The sequence below is a fragment of the Apteryx mantelli genome, chromosome 21 (assembly GCF_036417845.1).
Source record: "Apteryx mantelli isolate bAptMan1 chromosome 21, bAptMan1.hap1, whole genome shotgun sequence".
In the NCBI taxonomy this organism is placed as follows: domain Eukaryota; kingdom Metazoa; phylum Chordata; class Aves; order Apterygiformes; family Apterygidae; genus Apteryx; species Apteryx mantelli.
This window is the reverse complement of record NC_089998.1, coordinates 2,876,443-2,896,006: the sequence shown is the minus strand read 5'-3', so window position 1 is coordinate 2,896,006 and position 19,564 is coordinate 2,876,443. Positions and strand designations below refer to the sequence as shown.

The 19,564-nt window shown below is 35.4% G+C and overlaps 2 protein-coding genes across 2 annotated transcripts in view; one reads left to right on the top strand and one right to left on the bottom strand.

Moving 5' to 3' along the window:
- The window catches only part of C5 (complement C5), a 28,868-nt gene extending 19,175 nt beyond the window's left edge, over nt 1–9,693 (bottom strand). Inside the window, exons 1-13 of the mRNA XM_067308820.1 lie at nt 9,629–9,693; nt 8,379–8,571; nt 7,803–7,965; nt 7,128–7,198; nt 6,413–6,504; nt 4,306–4,388; nt 3,751–3,841; nt 3,317–3,422; nt 2,601–2,727; nt 2,011–2,126; nt 1,550–1,750; nt 733–936; nt 88–297 (exon numbers count right to left, since the gene is read on the bottom strand). Of these exons, the coding sequence (XP_067164921.1) occupies nt 88–297; nt 733–936; nt 1,550–1,750; nt 2,011–2,126; nt 2,601–2,727; nt 3,317–3,422; nt 3,751–3,841; nt 4,306–4,388; nt 6,413–6,504; nt 7,128–7,198; nt 7,803–7,965; nt 8,379–8,571; nt 9,629–9,693 (1,722 nt within the window). The remainder of the gene's footprint in view (nt 1–87; nt 298–732; nt 937–1,549; nt 1,751–2,010; nt 2,127–2,600; nt 2,728–3,316; nt 3,423–3,750; nt 3,842–4,305; nt 4,389–6,412; nt 6,505–7,127; nt 7,199–7,802; nt 7,966–8,378; nt 8,572–9,628) is intronic.
- A 1,932-nt stretch (nt 9,694–11,625) lies between these two features.
- CNTRL (centriolin) overlaps nt 11,626–19,564 on the top strand; it is a 36,592-nt gene continuing 28,653 nt past the window's right edge. Inside the window, exons 1-8 of the mRNA XM_067309006.1 lie at nt 11,626–11,817; nt 13,279–13,531; nt 13,971–14,104; nt 14,580–14,710; nt 16,115–16,256; nt 17,118–17,304; nt 17,402–17,595; nt 19,273–19,392. Coding sequence (XP_067165107.1) covers nt 13,312–13,531; nt 13,971–14,104; nt 14,580–14,710; nt 16,115–16,256; nt 17,118–17,304; nt 17,402–17,595; nt 19,273–19,392 — 1,128 coding nt within the window. The 5' untranslated portion in view covers nt 11,626–11,817; nt 13,279–13,311. The remainder of the gene's footprint in view (nt 11,818–13,278; nt 13,532–13,970; nt 14,105–14,579; nt 14,711–16,114; nt 16,257–17,117; nt 17,305–17,401; nt 17,596–19,272; nt 19,393–19,564) is intronic.

The window sequence follows — 19,564 nt, the reverse complement described above, 5'->3', positions numbered from 1 at the left end:
GTTAAAGAACTTGAGTAATTCCAAGTAAAAATCTCATCATAAAATGAGTGTACACCTACAAGTTTTAGGGTGTATTTTACTACTCACATCAAGACTATTCCCACATTTCTGTTCCACATTCAGCCAAACTGAATCAGCTACTAACTCTGCAGTTTCTTCTCCCATGACAATATAGTAAACAATAAGACGGGCTGAAGGAACCATTTCTTGGGTTATCTGAAAACTTAGATGCTCATATTCCAAATCCTTAATTCTCTCTTGAGTTCCAAAGCTTACTATCTTCCCTTTTGACATGATCTATGACAGAAAGATGAAGAATAAAAAAGCTAAATTTTATACTGAATGTATTTCTTACATGCAATAACTATTTTGTGTTTAGATATAATTCAGTACCCACAAAAATGCATCTGGGATTAGTGTGTCTAGTTCAAGGGAAGGGGACTCTCTCCTTCATCCCCTAAAAAGAAGCACTGGTAACAATTAATTAATACAGGGCTGATGAATATTTTCACATAAAGACTGATTTCTCTCTCACTCTCTTTTTTTCCCTGCTTTTTAAGTAATTACTCATGTCATCATTTTATATGACAAAAGCAGTATACAAAATCTCAATAGTTGTCTGAACTGCATGTATTTAATGCTGAGGACAGCTTTTGATTGTAGAGGTTCTTCATCCTAGACCATTTATTAAATCACGATACAATATTTCATATGGAAACATCTGTTACTTACCAAATAGCTGTAGCGATGTATTTTATGAATATAGTGACTACGTGGGTATATATTAATATTTATGAAATCGCCTACTTGCAGTATTTTGTGGTTTGAAGCCCAGTCAATATACAGATAACTCTGACTTAATGATGAATAAGTTTTTGCTTCATAGGTTTTAGTTGCTTGGTTTTCATCTGAAAGATTTGGATCTGCAGTTCTAACCTAAATAGATATGAATACCAGGAAAAGTTTTGTAGTTAAAGAGGAAACAAAAACTGGGTGTCCTGACTTCTGAACAGTTTAAGTACAAAATTATATTTCAAAAACAAATTAGCACAATATTAAAAATGTTCTGTAATATATTATTCAGAGGGATTAATAAAATAAAAGCCAGCTCAAGGCTTTCATGTTTTCTTTAATAGAAAGATCTATAACATCAAATCAAATTAAAATGTTAGTATAGAAATTGAACATAAATAAATAGAGCAGACAAGGTCAATAATATACCTCTCTACATAGTGAGAAAAGCACTTTCAGAGATTTCATTCTTACACGATTCATTTAGACTTTGTATTTAAAAATATTAAGAAATAATGTGACAAATCAGGATATACACTTAATTTGCTTTTTTCTTATTCTCAGCAAAAAAATAGTTTTAGAACAATTTAATATACAAGTAATGTTTCATTATAGCACTTATATTTCATAACTTTGATCAATCTCTAAGTTTAGAAACTACAAATTTTTGAGTGCAAAATCTTCCCAAAAATTACAAATTACACAATTACACAATTAAACCATTTAAGAAATAAATTAATGGGAGAATTTAACTCACTTGAAACTCTAATATTTTGTTATCAGATGGGATATTAACAACAAATAAAGCAGTTCCATCATTCACACTTGTTTTTGTTCTCCCAGACTCTGAACCCTCAGGTATCAGCTCAGTCTCATCCATTTGCTCGCTAAATGATTTTGCAGTGACAGTTATGGGGAGGTTTCCAACAAAGTGATCTACTGTATCTTTCACCTGCACCTGTTCATTGGAATACAGAAAATTTCTTATGTGAATGACAGCATTTTTCAAGCAAAAATATGATAAAGGATACCACTGTTAGTAACATTTCCTCTAGCTGCTAAACTTCTTCAACAATAGCAAATGAAAAAATAGGTCAAATTAAAAGCATGTTAAGGGTAGGCAGACAGACCTTTGGTAACATATGCAAAGAAAAACAAATCTTCTGCATTATAGGTTATATGTTATAACATGCAACGATATTGCTTATGTTAGCTAACCTTAATGAAGAATGGAAGTCCAGGCTTCACAAAGAGAGGAGTGGCAATCAAGTTCAGTTTGTAAGGAGATACAGCATACTTGACTTCATCAAACTCTGCTTCACCACTAAGGCCACCTAATGAAATATTATGACCCTTTAAGAATTACATCCTAGGGCCTGTATTTTCTCCACTTACCTTCAGAGGGCAAGTTGAAAATATTAATATAATGATAACATAAAGATAAATTATATATAATATTTATATGCTTTATATATACTATATATAATATATATAATATATTATATAATAAGAATTAACATACTTATATGTAATATAATATAAATACAATAATAATCTCTTTGCTATAGTGAAGTCTTTGCACCTAAAGATTCAACTCTTAACAGCGTGAAAACAAAGAGCAAATAAGTTTAACCCTTAAAAATTTTAACACTGATGAATGGGCTCTTCTTCCCTATAAGCTTTTGGAAAAAGGATTTCTGAATACTAAAGGAAGTCTGATACTAAGAACGTTACCTATATAGTTTTGTTTTTCCAGTTTTGTTTACATGTGCATGCATGTTCAAAAAATCAGCTAAAAGGCAACTTACCCATAGACTCCAGCACTGATGCTACAATATATAAGCGTGACCCATCCAGCTCTTCTAGACTTTGAAACCCTATAAAACTAACTGCTTTTTTACTGTTAAAATTGATTTCAGCAACTCCATTTACAATCTGGAAATGAAATAAAAATAATTAATTTACAGTCAATAATTTAGAAATAATCTATAAATATACTGTAAGTAAATTCTATCTTAAATGTGTTTCTGTTTGATATCTATTTTCAGAGGAACCCAAAGGCAGAGATGTTGTAATAAAGAAGAATTCGTTGTTCCCTAGAACTATTGATAATTAATCAACCAATGCCATACGTTGCACGTTCTGCATACAGGCCCAACAAGAGATAGAAACAACACAGATGTATCTTTGCTAATTCAGGAAAGATAATGCCTTTTATCATTCTTCAATGACTAAACCAAAGAGGCCAGGTTAAATGAGAGAAAGAGAACTGGTGGAGAACAGACCCCCCCCATAATACATCAATCTAATTTCGAACTGTCTGTCTACTACCATGATTCAGTGTTATGACATTTATCCTGTGTTTGATTTCTTTTGCTTATGCGAGTAAAAATCAATTGCTGTCAATGCAAACTACAAGCTCGAATGCATTGTCATTGAACTTGATGGGAAAACTTCAGTGGAATTGGATCAATTCTGAACTGAGTATACAAAGCCTAAAGAAATTGGGCTTGTTTTTTCTTACCTTAGTTACATGCATAGCACGAGGCATCATTTTTTTCCCAGTTTCTTCAATTATTCCAAAACGAACAAAAACATCACCACTTGGAATCTTTTTATTATAAAAATAGCTGGGAACAAAAGAACAATAGAAACACTTTTAACATGGCCATTCTAATGGCTACAGCAAAGCACTCATTTCCAAAGGGGAGTCATTTCCTAGGCAAGGAACAGAAAGCGAAATTCTACGTAGCTTCAAACACTTCTGTTTAAAAAAAAAAATCATCTTGGTAAGAATTTAAAAAGAAAAGGTTCACTTAGTTCTCTTACAAAGCAGAAAGGATTGCGATGATAGGGCTTCTTGACAAAGTAAAAGAGGAAAACTGGACACAGGAGAATTGCTCTTGAGGTAAAAGAAGAAGATGCACACAGCTAGAAATCAAATCCAAATCTTCTTACCTAGCTCTCACAGTAATCCTGAAGTTCTCAAATTTCTCAGAGCTAATGAAGTTATTTTCTGGCTCTATGATGACAGAAAAGCTTGGCATTGCTAAAAATTGAGTAGAAAATAAAGCAATTTAGATATATTTTAAAATGTTAAGCTGCAGCTACTCAGAAAGATGCCACTGTATATGCTTCAAAGCATCATGTCAGTTGCAAGTGACTGGAATTACATATCACAGCCCCAAAATAAAACTGTCAGTTTGTCCACAGCGAAGCACAAGTCATAAAGCTGACCAGCTGAGCTATCTGCAGTCAACCCTGCTCCAGATTTTCCAACAGTGCGGCCGTGTCAAGATGACCAAGCATACAGAATAACAACTCTATTTAGAGGCAAGTTGTATTAATACAGTCTAATACCGATATAACTAATTAACTTGAACCGACATTGCCACATGGCACTACACTGCATCTCATGGTTGTACCAAAAGGCCACGTGCTAGCTCAGGCATTTCTGCGTATATTAACTACATTTCCGTAGCATAACTATCCTATATTGTGTGCACACATTACCATATTCCTTAACTTCAAATTTTGCAACAGCTGAGGTTATGAAATTCTTCTTGTACTTGGCTTCAATCTTCCAAATTCCATACCTACAAAAGGTCGACAATCACAATATTACTTTTGAAGATCGAAAATTAAGCTACTTAACAATATTTCATGTTAATAGAGACAAAAAGTCTGCACCAAGTTTTCATACACGTTCATGTCTATTTTTAGAAGATTCTGCTAGCTTGTTATTTTAAATTAAATGGTCTGAGAATTATTTTAAAGGGTTGATATAAATTTGAAAAGAATATGTCATTATTTATATTGTGCCTAACATCAGAATTTTTTGTTTAACGGTTCCAAGCATAAACTCATTCTGAAGACTGCAAATGTAACTGGGATCCTTAAAAAGTTATTTGCTATAATCTTTCACCTGCCTGCTGTCACCCCTGAGATGAAACAAATGCTCATTTGGGGTTCCAAGTCTGTTTCAATGCAGTCAGCAGGGTTACTGTGCATCACCTACACTATTTAACATAATTTGGATGATTTTTCTCTGCCACTAGAAGCACTCAAAAGGCATTTGTTTCATTTCAAATTGCTTTATTTAAACCCATACAACTTACATGTGCAGAGCTTCGCTAAATGTCTATATCACTGTCTTACCACTCAAAGAAAATTGATCCAGCTTGCTTTAATTTACATACTACACCCATTTCATCTTTGCCAGTTTTTTTAACACAGTAACACTCATTCAATGTAAATGAAAAGTACATTCTTCTTCCCAGGCCCCAAGATATGAGCAATTGCCAATCATTTGGTTAAATACCAGCCAGTTAACTCGATGCAGTTAGCACATTTATAAACAATTTAGAAATTCTACAAAAAAAAGCAAACAAGTTTGTGATAAAGAAACATTTAGAGTTCAAGCTGGATCAAAGAACGTACAGTAACTTGACATAGCTCTACTATAAAAAAGGATATTTTAAGCATGTTAGTTAACCTCTTGCATAGACAAAGTTCTATTTTTCACATGCAGTATCTTGTGCTTACAAAGAAAGTGAGTCCCCTAGTGCACTACCATCTCAAATGATGTAAAGCAAACCAACAAAGCTCTACTAACAAAACTTTGTACTCTGGCCTAAAACAACTGGTTTACAGTGACTGAATCTACCAGAAAGGTCATCCTGAGTGAAGACTATGTTAACCTACAAGCAATCAGATCTTGACTGAGAGAGCAGGTACACCTATCTACACTGAAAATATATTTGTAATATGTATTAGTCAAGACAATGCTCCTAAGGACTCATGCAGACTTCCATCAGGGTCCTTCTCTTTGACTGGAGCACTGAGACATGACTGCAAATCACATAATTTATAGAAAGCCAGTTCCTACAATCTTTTGGCTTTATGGCACTACAATTAAAATTATGTAAGTTTACTGTTAAAAGACACTCAGGTTCAATAGGGATACAAAATTAATTCTTACACGAATCGAACTATTGTTCAATTTCCTAATGGAAAGCATATCAGTCAAAAAGCATTTTTAAATGCCTGCTAGTGTCCTTCTGCCACGCCAGTGAATCTTCAGCACCCTCTCAAGGCTAAAAGGAGAACTGAAGACACATTTATTTTGTATGCTGCCATTACTGGAAAAATGCTGGTGATTTGTATGAATACAGAAGTTTTCATTCCTTGAAATAAATACATCTTTCACACTGTTTCCATCTCTACAGAAGAAAGGTTTCTTTATTTTTTTAGTTTTCCTCCTTCAGTTGAGTATGACAAACCCATCACTAACTGTTCTCTAATTTCAGTTTTATCACTTACTACATCTCCTCACTTTCTCTCATTATTGTGAGAACATTCCATATATTTGAAAATACAGGCAGTAAGCTTCCTGTTTGGCTCTAGGACACAAATGTTGGTTTGGAAGTCAACTGAAAGGAGAACACCTGATCATAAGTTCCTTATCTGTACTGTGGTTGCACATTATGCCAAATGCTAGAAATCTCAAAGTTTCAAATAAGTTATGCATATTCTGTGTACCAGCAAAAGACACTCTGACAGCCTTTAAGAAAAGGTAGTGTTATCTTAATTATTCACAAAAAGCACTAAATAAATCTACTTAGGATTAGAAGGAATCTTGAAGTCAGGAAAAGAAACTATTCCAGTAAAATCATCTTCTTCTGTAATATCCACTTTTACTCCATCAGGATCCTTTAAATCATAACAGAAAAGAATCAGAAGTTACAGATCATTCTTATTAAAAGGAAAATCTTTATTTAATGATTTTAGTCATAGCCTGGCAACAAAAATATTTTTTTTTCCTAAGAGTTTTGCCCATTTCACAGCACCAAACCAAACATTTTTAGAAACAATTCAGACCCTGAAATTCTGATAAAACATTTTACTGAGGTTCCAATAATTAAAAGCAGTTACTACACAGTGCTTAACATTGCTAGAAAGTAACTGCAATAACAACTTTATCATTAAGGCTAAAAAATACAGTAAAGGAACCACTTTGTTTTTATACCTTAAATGAAATAAATAACAACATGTAAACCATATATGATTAAAATTCCCTCACAAATCCTTTCCCTAGATATAAAAGGTAATTCATATTTTTCCCATTCTGTAGCAACTTGTGAGCTGGAACTTGGAAAGCTCTACCCAACCATGGAAAGTCATTTTTAGATCTTTTAAAAGATGTCTGGTTAGCAGCAAAAGCAGCTATCTAATAGTTTTATTAAACATCCACTGCAATATTGATTTACTAACAAACTGTGTATATTGTTTTCATGATCTATAGAATGTCGATATTAAAATCAATTATAACATACCACGAAAGTTAGGACAGTTTCTCGCCGAGCTGGCTGCAGTTCTTCATTCAAAGAGTAAACTCTGACTTTCACTGTAAGAATCATTACAATAAATTTCAAAGTCACACTTTTACAAAGACAAAAAAAACCCCAACACTTTTATCCATACTAGTTTCTTAAGCCTTTAGGATCTATAGAATGCTCTTGACCTTTTGTTAGCATGGTGTCTGAACAATAAACATCTATTGACGCTGGCAACAACAAAAAAAACCCTGCACCAACACTCTTTCAGATTGAATCATCACAGTGCAAAATAAATTTTTACCATCACAATTCCAGCATATCACTTTCATGGGAAGAGAGCTCAATATACATTAAACCAATGACTCATCATTATTTCTTCAGGAATGTTTTTGGCATCTTCCCATCAAAATCTTTCACTCTTTGTGCCTCAGATTAACAATTTATGCTGTAGAAGGCAGGGACTGAGATGAGAGGATGCTGGGAGAAGTGATTAATTTCTATAAAATGATAAAATAATTCAAAATATTATCCCACTGATTAAAAAAATGAAATTGCAACCAATGACAATACAACATGACCAAAGTTTAAAGTACATTTAAATCCTAACCCCTCAGCAATGTCAACAGATTTAAAAAATTAACCAACAGCCAATAGAAATAAGAATTATTTTACCTGATTGATTGGGAGTATAAACAGGTTTGTCAGTCTGAATAAAGAGAAATCCATTCTCATAGGAAACTGGAATTTTTTTTAATCTTGTAAAATGTGGAGAAACAGCTTCCAAATAAACATATTGGACTGAATTTGCTGTTCTTGGTAAATCTGCTGGTTGAAGCTGGTGGAGACGAAACATACAGAATTTTAAGGAATATTAAAATGTTTTTCAAGTACTTTTCCTCTAGTATTTCTTGCTGAGAAGAGTATCTGAATAGGAATTACGATCCTGTTGCTAATTATTATCAAATTACAACATCAAGTTGTACAAGTTAAGTGAATATAATAATGTTTCTAAAATAGTTTAATTATATGTTTAGCTTTGTTGCCGCTCCATTACACTAATTTTATCCAATGTCGTTTCAATCTCAGACAAACTATAGTGAAATAAACTACATGTGGCAGACTGAGGAATCAGGGCCCAGGGTTCTCTTCCCAGTTTAAATAACTGGAGACTCATCACCATGGTTTTTTTGATGCTTATGACCAAATGGCAACAATAAAAACAAAATGAGAAAAGGCTGAATTCCTTACTGTTAAAGTTACAGCATCTTGGAATTTTTTGGCTGGAGTTAAAGAAACGTGGCCAGAGGAATAATCAACAAGCTTATCTGGAAAACTTCTTATGGCAATAATGACAGGAAATTCCTTCTCATAACCAAAAGCCTGAACTACGACTTTTTCAGATGCCCCAATTCGGAAGACCTTTGGTGCTGTAAGGACATATCTGCATACAAAATATAAAATAGTAAAAGGGTAATGGAACTATATTTTTTCTTTTGTATTTATTACTTCCATTTATAATTGACTTATGTACACACTATTAAAGCAAACAAGATAAAGATCTGGTCTAGTTATACTAGCTCACTAGTTAAAAACGATATAGTCCTAATTGGAACAGTTTTTATGAACACTGTAACATAACATTACTAAATAACAGCTTAGGTAGGCTAATGTTTATGGATTTGATTCTGCAGACACATACAGGCATACATAATATGACAGGCTATTCACATGGAAATAATTACTCCTTTTGCCAAATTAAACCCTGAAATGCTAATCCTCCAAATAGTAGTACATTTGTGTAATTTTCCCACCATCAAAGCTCTTACTGAAATCAATGGAGCAACTCACAATAAAGGCAATTGTGAATAAATTTTCACAGGATTACTCTCATTTCTTTAGTACTTTATAAACTGAAGCATGCATTATTCCATCAAAGCTACAGACCAGGCTTTAGTACCTGAATGCTTAATAAACCTGACTAAAAATATGTATGTTATGTTGAATAAAATGTTCAGTATATGTGCATCTTCTTTTTCTGAAATTCCAAAGGCACTTTTGATTGACTGCTTTCTATATATTATTGTTGATAGATATAAGAATCCAAAAAAGTGCCACTAAGTAGAATCTGAAAAACTATATTTAAATAAGAGCTTTCATCAAACCCGTAGCAAAGTATGTGTCCACAGAAAAAAACAGCGAATATCAGCTTTACTTCCTAATTTTTCTGCAAGTTTATCTTGTTGATACATGCAGAATCCATGGCACAAAATGAGATGAAGCTATCTTTCTTTGGCTGCAAATATATTGATTACGGAAGCATCAGTTCCTTATTAAACCAAAGTTCCACATACACCACTGAGAATTTTATGTGTGAAAACAGATCAGATTTGCATAGTGCCTTTTGTATTGGCTCTGCTTAAATTCTGTATCCATTTACCTAAAATAGTGGCTGACAATCAAGTAACATTTCCAGTAAATACTATATTTATTTTACTTACGTTTTCTCTTGACTAAAACTTGTTCCAGAAAATAGCAAAACAAAAAGAAATATTAAAATAGCCATAGCGTCACAAATAGCAAACCATAAATGCTAGTGAATATGTATTAAATTGAATTTGGCTTTTACTGCAGATGAACGGAAATATCACCAATACATTTCACTAATAGTTAATAATTAATCGCAGATCTTGTTTTATTACAATGTGACTTCACTCTCCCAACTCATTAACTTTCAGAGAATCCAGAACAGGTAAATTTAGGAATTAATTTTTGAATTTAGAATTTAAATTTTTTAATATGTACAAAGCAATCCCAATGATATCATTCCAAATCTTCTCTGTTTTATAGCTACACATAAAATCCTTTTCAGAGGTAGCTAAAAAAATACAGATTCAATCTTTCCTTCAGAAAATATTTTACCAAAGCTTTTGATTTTAAGGAAAAAAAAACAAACCATATCAAATACAATATGTTTTTTAGATCGGAAGTTTCCTTTTTTTGTTTTGAAATAATTCTTCACCTGCAAATATCTTTTAGTCATTTACATTCCTGATTATGCCAACTTTCTGAGTACTTACATTACAAATAAAACTGTAATATGAAAGTTATATATCTATAACATGTACTATTTTAAATAGCATTTGCAAAAGGAACATTGGCAGCAGAACCTTTGCATGCCTGATATCTAAGCATAGTACCTCAACAAATAAATTTATAAATAGTTAAACTAAAGTTGTGCAAGACCTTTCAAGTTTAAACAAATACTCTAGTCAACCTTTACGGGAAAAGACATTTACAAAAACATTTCTGATCAATATAAAATTAAATTATAAAAAGGCCAACGTAGGCTTCTCAATAAACATAGGTAATAAACTACATGGGAAGCAACAATATATAGAATGAAGTCTTATAAAATGTACGTTGCTGAATACTATTAAAAATAATGGCCCAAACACCTATTATTCAATACCAAACTATGAGAATTCATACAATGAATTTACATGGGTGACTAAGGAAACAATAAAGAACACTGGAAAACATTTTAAAGGTTTAACAATATTCCAAAATTTTGTTAACCTAATTATAATTACAAGTTATAGCCCTGCCCTAAATTCTTTTCCTGTTTTGGCCTACTGAACTTTCTACCCTACATCTCACACCTAGCTGCATAGATTTGAAACTAGCATATATAAAAAAAAAAAGTTGGAAGAGTTTATTTTTATGAAAATAGTGGTAATTTATTTATGCCCACTGCATTGAACTTGTCATGATCAAATATGCTATGTATCCCCAATGTTATTTACAAAGACCAGTCTAAGGACAGTTTTACGGAGTCAGGTTAAAATGTGATAGATACATACAAAGTATGGACAAAAAAAAACCCTACTCTTGTAAAATGCTTTCATATAGTGATTAAAGCTTTTTATTAAGCAAATTTCTGGACAAAAGCTCAAAGAATCCACACTTTCACATCTGAGGACAATGCTTTTCCATCTCCTCCAAACCACAGTATGCGCAAACAGGTGAGTAAGGCAAAAAAAACCCCTGCCTCTGGGCCTAATTTTCATCTCCCCTTGGTAGCGGTGTGAGTTAGCAGAGCTCGCAGGAAAGTAAGGACGAAATGACGTCATTAAAATCAGGCGAATCTGTTCTGCGAGCGGAACGGGCCTAGGGCCCGCGCAGGGATGGCGGCGTCACCTCCGCGAGCGCTGCACCAGAGCGGCTCCAGCCCCACACGGCTCCGGTCCCAGCCCCCGCCGTTCTCCCGCCGCCGGGCGGCCGCGGGCGGAGCCGAGCACCACAGGGACCGAGGGGCCCGCGCAGAGCCTTAGGGGGTGGCGACCGCGCGCACAGAAGGCGCCGCCAACGGCGGGAAAGCGGCCGTTGGGAGGGGGCGTGGCCTCTTCTGGGTCTCTCCCCCCCCCCCCCCCCGGCCGGCTCACCCACCGCCTGCCAACAACCAAACAAAATGGCGGCGGCGGAGGAACTCCTCGCGCTGGACTCTTAAAGGAGCCGCAGCACCTCAGACCTCGCGCGTGGAGGAGGCGGCGGTCGCCCGGCGGAGGGAGGGAAGGCGGGAGAGGGGGGCGCCGCCAGCCGGGGCTTTCACGGGGGGTCGCCGGGAGCCCGGTCCGTTCTGGCGGCGGCGAGGCGGAAGCCGTGACACGGCGTTACCATGTCAACGCAGGTAATCAAAGCGGAGGCCTGAGGGGAACCGCGGTAAGCGGCTACCGGGATCTCCCCTCAGCGCGTACGGCCGCTCCTCGCCGCGGGCGCTGCCCCGCGCCCCGCCATTCAGCCCGGCCCCGAGAAGCGGAGCCCCGCGCCCCGCCGGGGGGTCGCCATCCCGTCAGGTGCGGCAGGGCGGGGCGGGGCCGGCGGCCCCGCTGTGGCGCCCGCGGGTGCGCGGCCGTTAACGGTCGGGGCTGGCAGCACCGCGGCCCCGGCTCCCCCTGCCCGGCCTGGGGTACACCCCGGGCGCACCGCCACGGCCAAATTACCTTCCCCCCCGCCCCCTTGAGAATTGTATTGTGCCTTTGCATATAAAAGCACAATTTCTTCTCAGGAAATAGCTTTAAAATGCCCAGCTGCCTTCCTTAGCTCATTAAGAAACGTCCCAAAATGGTTTTGCATTAGTTCATCACCACCTTCCCCCTCGCCTCCCCCTACAAATCTCACTTTCCGGCCTCTGAATGAGAGAAGTTGCGTCTCTAAATATGGAGAGAGACCAGAGTGGTATTCTCTTTCTCGGTCTCTCTCTTTTTTTTTTTTTTTTTAAGATGGTTGCAATTTCATTTTAATGAAGAAAATCATTTCAGCTTCGTGCCACGTGAGCGATTGCACTGTCTATCAAAAAAAAAATCCATTAAAAGCAGATGTTTTTATCTTGAAGAATGACTCAAAATATGCTGCTGCCTACTGGTTTAGGTTTTAGTAAAAATCAGTCCCTGGAAGACGGTTACTACAAGGGTTTTTGTGTACAGAATGAGAACATGGTCTTTCTACGCTTACCCTCTAGGGAAATGCATTATTCTTTGGGGGAAGTTTGTATTAAAATTCTCTGGAACTCTGGAATTTCCCAGCCAGTTGTGGAACAACTTGTTTGCAAAAAGGGGGACGTTGAAGAAATACCAGTTGACTTTTCTTTTGCTTTCTTTTTTTGCTTGTATCTTCTCTTAGCTGCAAAGTTGGTGATTTTTAGCTTTAGTAAAAGCAGAGTTTGGATCCGAGTCCTTATGAACAGGAAAAGAGTTTGTCTAAGCCATAAATTGCAGAACAGTTACCAAGATGTGCTGCAAAATAGTTCAGCCAATTCCTAGTGTTCATCCGTCCTAATATGTTTTAGTCCATGAAAACTGGAAGCTATCACCCAGTAGAGAATTGTCTTAAATGTGTTTTTTTTTTGGCAACAGATCATTGCTAGAAATATATTCTTATGTCAAAAAATAACTTTTAATATATTGCTTCTGTGGTGCCCCGAACTATGTACCATCTGAAGTGATAAACCATGTAGTTAAACATAAAGATACTGAAATAACAAGCATCTGAAGTCCTTAATCAACATGACCTATGTTGGCATGCAAACTGTTAGGAGTTAGGTTTATGTATAGACTTTGAAAATCTCAAATGTTTATTTCTGTTCTTACAGATATTGGTCATATGATAGCCTGTACCTTTTGCAATGAAGAAAGGCTCAGCACACAAAGCATTATGTAAGGAAACGCAGATGTTGGCCTCTCGGACACCTAGTCCGATGTCTACTGTCAGCTCAAGTACCAGATCACCATCACCTCTTAGTCGACAGGCATCTCCATCTACTCACAAAAGCAGGGAGCGGAGACATCAAGAACATATTACAGCAAGAAATATAGAAGCTGCTTTTGAGAATCAGTTTCATGAAGGTATTGTATAAATAACTGCTGGTATTAAAGTACATACTAAAAGCATAAAAAGCCAATCTTCTGTGATCTCCATAATTTAAAGATGTATGACCTGTTGGAAAGAAACTTGAGGAATTTGCTTTTATCTCTTGGTACTCAAGATGTGGAAATGATAGTAAAGAAAGCTGTGTAGAATAATGAGACTTTTACTCCTTATATTCTGCACCAGGAGAGAAGACTGGCTCAAGAAGATGCATACTGTGCCTTTTTCAGAAGGATAATACCCACTTACTCTGCCATGTCAGTTCCTGGAAATGCTTCTGGTGTGCTGCTGCTTCTCAGAGCCTGTGTTGGGGAATAATTTTCAAAGTTTTCCCTGTATTCAGTGCAATGCAAAAAAAATAAAATAAAGGTCATTGATTCTTTCACTACTAAAGGCAGTTTCTCTGTTTAATTTCAGATGAAAGTGGTGTTAATCCAGGAGTTAGGTACATTACAGAATCCCTTATAAAAGGTCTATCAAAACAGGAAAATTTGGCATGTATAAGCTCATTGAATCTTTCTTTTACAAAGGATGGGGACAAGAAATTTAAGGTAAGTTATTGAAAATAACTGGTAATTAACCAAAGTTAAAATATATTTCAATTTTTTAAAGTAAGATTTGTTTTAAAGTGGGTGTAAACTGCTATATTCTAATTATCTTAACCCAATTCTACAAGCAACTTTTGTAAAACTAAAAATTACATAACATGAGTGGGGGCTTGTACAAAAATGAAACTTTTATTAGAATAAAGTTTAGAATGCCATCTGTTTGTTTAATTTTCAGCTTTTGGGTGGTGCTGGCTTTTTTTTTTTTTTTTTTTTTTTTTTGGTAGATGAGGCTGGTCCACTGCAAGTCTAGAATCTACCAAAAGCAGAGTTTTAGAATCAACAGTGAAACCTTGTGATAAAAATATATATATATTTGGGTTTTTTTAAATTCATGTGTGGTTGTTAAAAATAGAAATTGCCTTTCTCATTAAAAAACAATAAAGTTGCAATGCTAAGCAATAGCTTTTCTGTTCCTTAGTACATTGAAAATTTGGAAAAGTGCTCTAAACTAGAGACACTGAATATCAGTAACAACCAAATAGAGAAGATTGAGAAGTTAGATAAACTGTTGAAGTTGCGTGAACTGAATTTGTCTTACAACAAAATCAGGTAAGCAGAAACGTGAATACTTTTGATAAGCCCAGATACTATAAAGCTGAAGCTGACATTCTCTTATTAAGTGAGATCTCCCACAAGTGTGAACAATAATGAAGCTGGATTTGCCATCACTTTTATGTCATGACTAACAGGCTTTGGTGAGCTCCTATTAAAGAGCACAAGCTCTTATTAAATATCCTCAAAAGGGAATCCAAAGGAGCAAATCAGTCTGGGAAGTGCTGTCAGTGTGTCAGGGCTGCAGTGCCTGATTATAATAAACTTGTGTTCCTGGGAAACAAAGCCAGAAATGCAAGTTCCAGATACTGAATTAAGATTGTACAGTAACCTAATTAAATGCATTAGCTATTTAGTTAAATTGTTATTGCATATTGTTGCAAGTAATACAAGAATTCTTCCTTTAGAAGAGAAGACTGAAAGAGCTGTATGAATGGGCCTGATCAGGCAGGCAGTAAACTTGCTGAATTGCTTTTTCACTTTGATTGTTTTGAGAGTTGGGTATCTTATCTGAGTAGTGTAAAAATGCTGAAAAATAGTGGTTCAAGCAATAGTAAAATGCTTTGTTTCCTTTAATTTTTCTATTTGTCATGTCTGATCCTTTTATGTGAGACTGACTTTGCAGTAGAGAAGCCACAACTTCAGTAAAGAAGTTAATGATAGGAAGTGTGCAAGACACTAGCATTTTTACACATTGCATTCACGCAACTTCCTCTCTTAACAGGAATTGAAAAGGTCAGAGTAGCTTTTGCTTTTGCTAATGCTGTATGTTTTCAGACTCTAGTTATATACAATTTGTTTCTACTCAAAAAATAATATGGCCACCAGGGCACATTCTATGGTACTTTGTTAGAATAATCATATCTTTAGATAACCCCTGAGGCAAACTGAAGCCTAGTATGTTTTCCTCATTAGGTATTCAGTATTTTAATGAAAACACTAAAAAATGTAGTTCTGCACATTATCAGTTTACAGTTGATTCTTGTGTTTGTATGAAAAAATAGACATCTTTATTGTGGTTTTGCTATGTCCTCTGAGTTTTCAGTAACTAAGGAGAAAAGGACCAAATTTGTATATTAGAATGAAACTACCACACTTCTAAAATAATTACAGTATTAAAATGAAAGGATGCAAAAGTAAAGGTTTTGCCACAGTAAACAGCAGAGTCTTGCTGTAAAATTATTGTTTGTTTGTTTGTTTTTGTCATAATGTAATGCTTGAAAGTAAATCTGGTGTAATTTTCTTTTGAATTGTGAGTCCATTGCAGTAAACTATTTTTTGCTTGTTTCTTGGATGGTAAGTAGTTGAGACAGGTTTTATTGTAATTTGCCCATAGTGCCTCAGTTGCACTGTAAAATTGATTTGCTTCATAATGAGTTATGTTTCTCTTCTTATTTTCAGTAAAATTGAAGGCATAGAACATATGCAGAATCTACAAAAGCTGAACCTTGCAGGGAATGAGATTGAGCATATTCCTTTGTGGGTAGGGAAGAAATTGAGATCCCTGCGCATCCTTAATTTGGAACAGAATAAAGTATCATCGGTAAGTGATTATAGCTAGAAACAGTAATTGTTCAAAATCTTTTCACTGAGGTGAACTTATAAATTTACATGGCAGGCTTATTGTGAATAATTACCAAATGTCCTTCCAGAGAGTTTGTGTTGAAATACAGCTGTTGTGAGTCTAACAAAGTTTTCTATCAGGAAAACTCCCTTTTGTGACAGGTATTCAAAGCATAAACCTATGTTAGTTCACCAGGAAAGTAAAGACTTTGCAAACTTAGGAAAAACTTAATGAAAGCATGAAGATTTTTGCATGTTTTCAGTGCTCTCCCTTATGATAAGTTAATTACATGTTTTGGGGACCCTAATAATCTATTTGCTTATATTTTGTGTTTAGGACCTGATTAGATTTACCTCTGTGGCCCAGGTTAATTTCTGTGTTTTGTAGCTACAAAAGGGGCATCTATGAAATGAAGTCACTTAATAGTACAATTCCTGAAGGAGTCAGGCTACTAGGAGGAGAGATGATCCAGCTTTGAGTTCTCCTCATGACAAGGGCTGCCTTTTCTTATGAACTAGTCTGTGGGAATTTAAGGTTTTATATATATATATCCAGAGCCCTTCCCATCTTGGAATTTCCAAGGTCAAACTTGATGAAGTTTGTTCTCTTTGCATTGGTATTTTTTCCTAGAAGAAACAATTTGATTTCAGAAAGCTAGTTTAGCCATAGTACTGTGTATTTTGGTAGGTTTTTAGAGGTTCTAATTTAGCATAAATATTAAAATAAACCTTTTGATATGACTCTAATGTAAAATATTTTATACAATCAGAAATTCAGTAATGGGCGTTTAATTGTTCTTGGAAGGTTGTCTAACTGTTGTACCATTTGTCTTTGATTTAGCTCCATGATATTGCTAAACTAAAGCCTCTACAAGATCTGACTTCTCTATTCCTTGCTGATAACCCGGTTGCAAGTCTGCCTCACTATCGCTTGTACACCATATTCCACTTGCGAGCACTGGAAAACTTGGAGGGACAGCCAGTGACAAATCATGACAGGGAGGAAGCTCTAGAGAGGTTTAATCTAGGTAATAATAATATACTAGAACAATAATTAATGACGCCAAATTTAAGTTTAGATGGGTAAGATTTCTATATGGATGTTTCTATTACTTTGTTTTTCAGAAGAAATAGAAAAATTAGAAAAAGAGTTGGAAAACACAGTAAAGGAGATGGAGAACCTTAAAGTTAAACAGTCCAAAGTGCTTGAGCAGCTTCACCATCAAGATGAGGTGAATAAATCATTAAAAGAAAAGACTTTGCAACAGAAACAAAGCTATGAAGATCTACAGAGGGACCTAGACACCAAAAATGAGTTGGTAAGATAATCACTTGCACTAAGGAAATACTAGGATTAGTTTTGTTATCAGAGACAGTGCTATCAATGGGAGAGTTTAAATGACTGGAGATTTTGTGCTTAAATTTGAGAGATCAGTATTTTGGAAGACACAAAGCTTAGGACATTTCAACTTTGTCCAGAGGAATTATTCCTTCACCAGTAGTTCTTTAATATTTTTTCTGTGGGGAAAAAAGTAAGTATACTGAACCAGCAGTTACTATCATCCTTGTAATACATAATTTTTAGTAACTTATGTTTGTCTCTAGTCTTTTTTGTTTGTTTGTTTAAAGCTTTGTCAGTTGATGAAAGATTAAGTATTTTGTAGCTGCTAAATTGCCAGTGTACTGAAGCTCCTGAATTGTTCAGACTTTGAAGTGCTGCTGCAGCAAGGGGGAAAATTAAATAAGTGTATGCATACTTGGTGTTTGAATAGTTATAGGCCAGTGATACCCCTCATATCTTACTTGTTAGACTTGTCTTCTGCAACATGATCCTTAGCATTCTCTACAGCTACTATTCCTACAGCTGTTTCTTCTGTGAATATGCTTACTAACCAGCAGCCTATTTCTGAAATCTAGTTTTCAGTATAGTGAGATTTAGCAGTATATGTTTTGCAACTTAACCCGCTCTTGTCCTTTGGATGACAAACTTTGCTTGCTTCTTTCTTCCTTTAGCTGGTATCTTGGTTTGTCACAGTTCCCTTTCTGCAGAGCCTTTATTCCTCACTAAAGGTAGTCCCCCTGTGCTCCTGGACTGCAGGGTTATTTTTATTTCTAGGATTTCTTTGCATGTTTAATAGATTAAGAACACTTACATAAACTGTTCTGTTGAGACTGTTTATTCACTGAGTTTTCTGGATGCTGTTTTCTCAAAGTTTTTTTTTTTGTTGTTCTTAAACACCATTCATTTTTGCATGGCACTACATATTTTGATTTTGTTTTAAGTCTTTCTTTAAGCCTTTCCTGTATTCCAGTCTATTCCACTTTTTTTTTTTCTCTCCATTAGTCTGCATTCCACTGTCTATTGGAGTTTTGCTGCATGTTCTCCCTCAGATATTCAGCATGAAAAGGTGATTTAAAAAAAAAAATCACATGATGGAGCTTTGTTTAAAAAAAAAAAAAAAAAAAAAAACCACACAACCAGCATAGGGTTAAGCTACAATGAAGTGCATAGACTTTAGACACTTTTCACAGTCGAGATAATTTCTCTTACAAACAAAGAGTTTAAGAGTTGGTTACCATTGCCTGTTGGTAGCAGCAATTATATTCATAATGTGGTGTGGATTTTGTTAAAGGATTAATTGTACTGAAATTACTTTCTTTCCTAAGTTACGGACAAATTTATTTTCAAACTTGGGATGCCTCAGAAACTGTGTTTGTATAAGATAAAAATTTAAAAGGCCTTTCATGTGATCTTTTGTGTTATGTTAATTGTGGGGTTCTTGTCTGCTCTTGTTCATCATAATTTATCTCATAATGAGGTTGTGCTTTGTTATATTTTTGGCCCAAAATACAGAATCTTAGCTTTTAGATTTTTTTTTTCTGTCCTTTAATGTTTCAAAGTTAATGTCTGTGCCTTACTTTCTACTGTATTGAAATGTATGTGATAATGATGACTTTTGCATGAGTGCAACTCACTTTGTTTACTGGTTTATTAGCTAAAGCAGAAAACAATGGAGCTTACACGAGCTTGCCAGAAACAGTATGAATTGGAGCAGGAACTGGCATTTTATAAGATTGATGCAAAATTTGAGCCATTAAGTTATTTTCCATCAGAGGTAATGATTTTAAAATAAAATTCTTTTAGTTTTTGTTTTTCTTGCTTTTCAACTTAGAAAAACTATGAAATTTATTTTCCATAAATTTGATAGACACTGCTTTGCAAAGAGTTATTAGTTATAAAATGTGAAAATTTCTATTTAAAATCACAAGTTACATAACTTGAACATA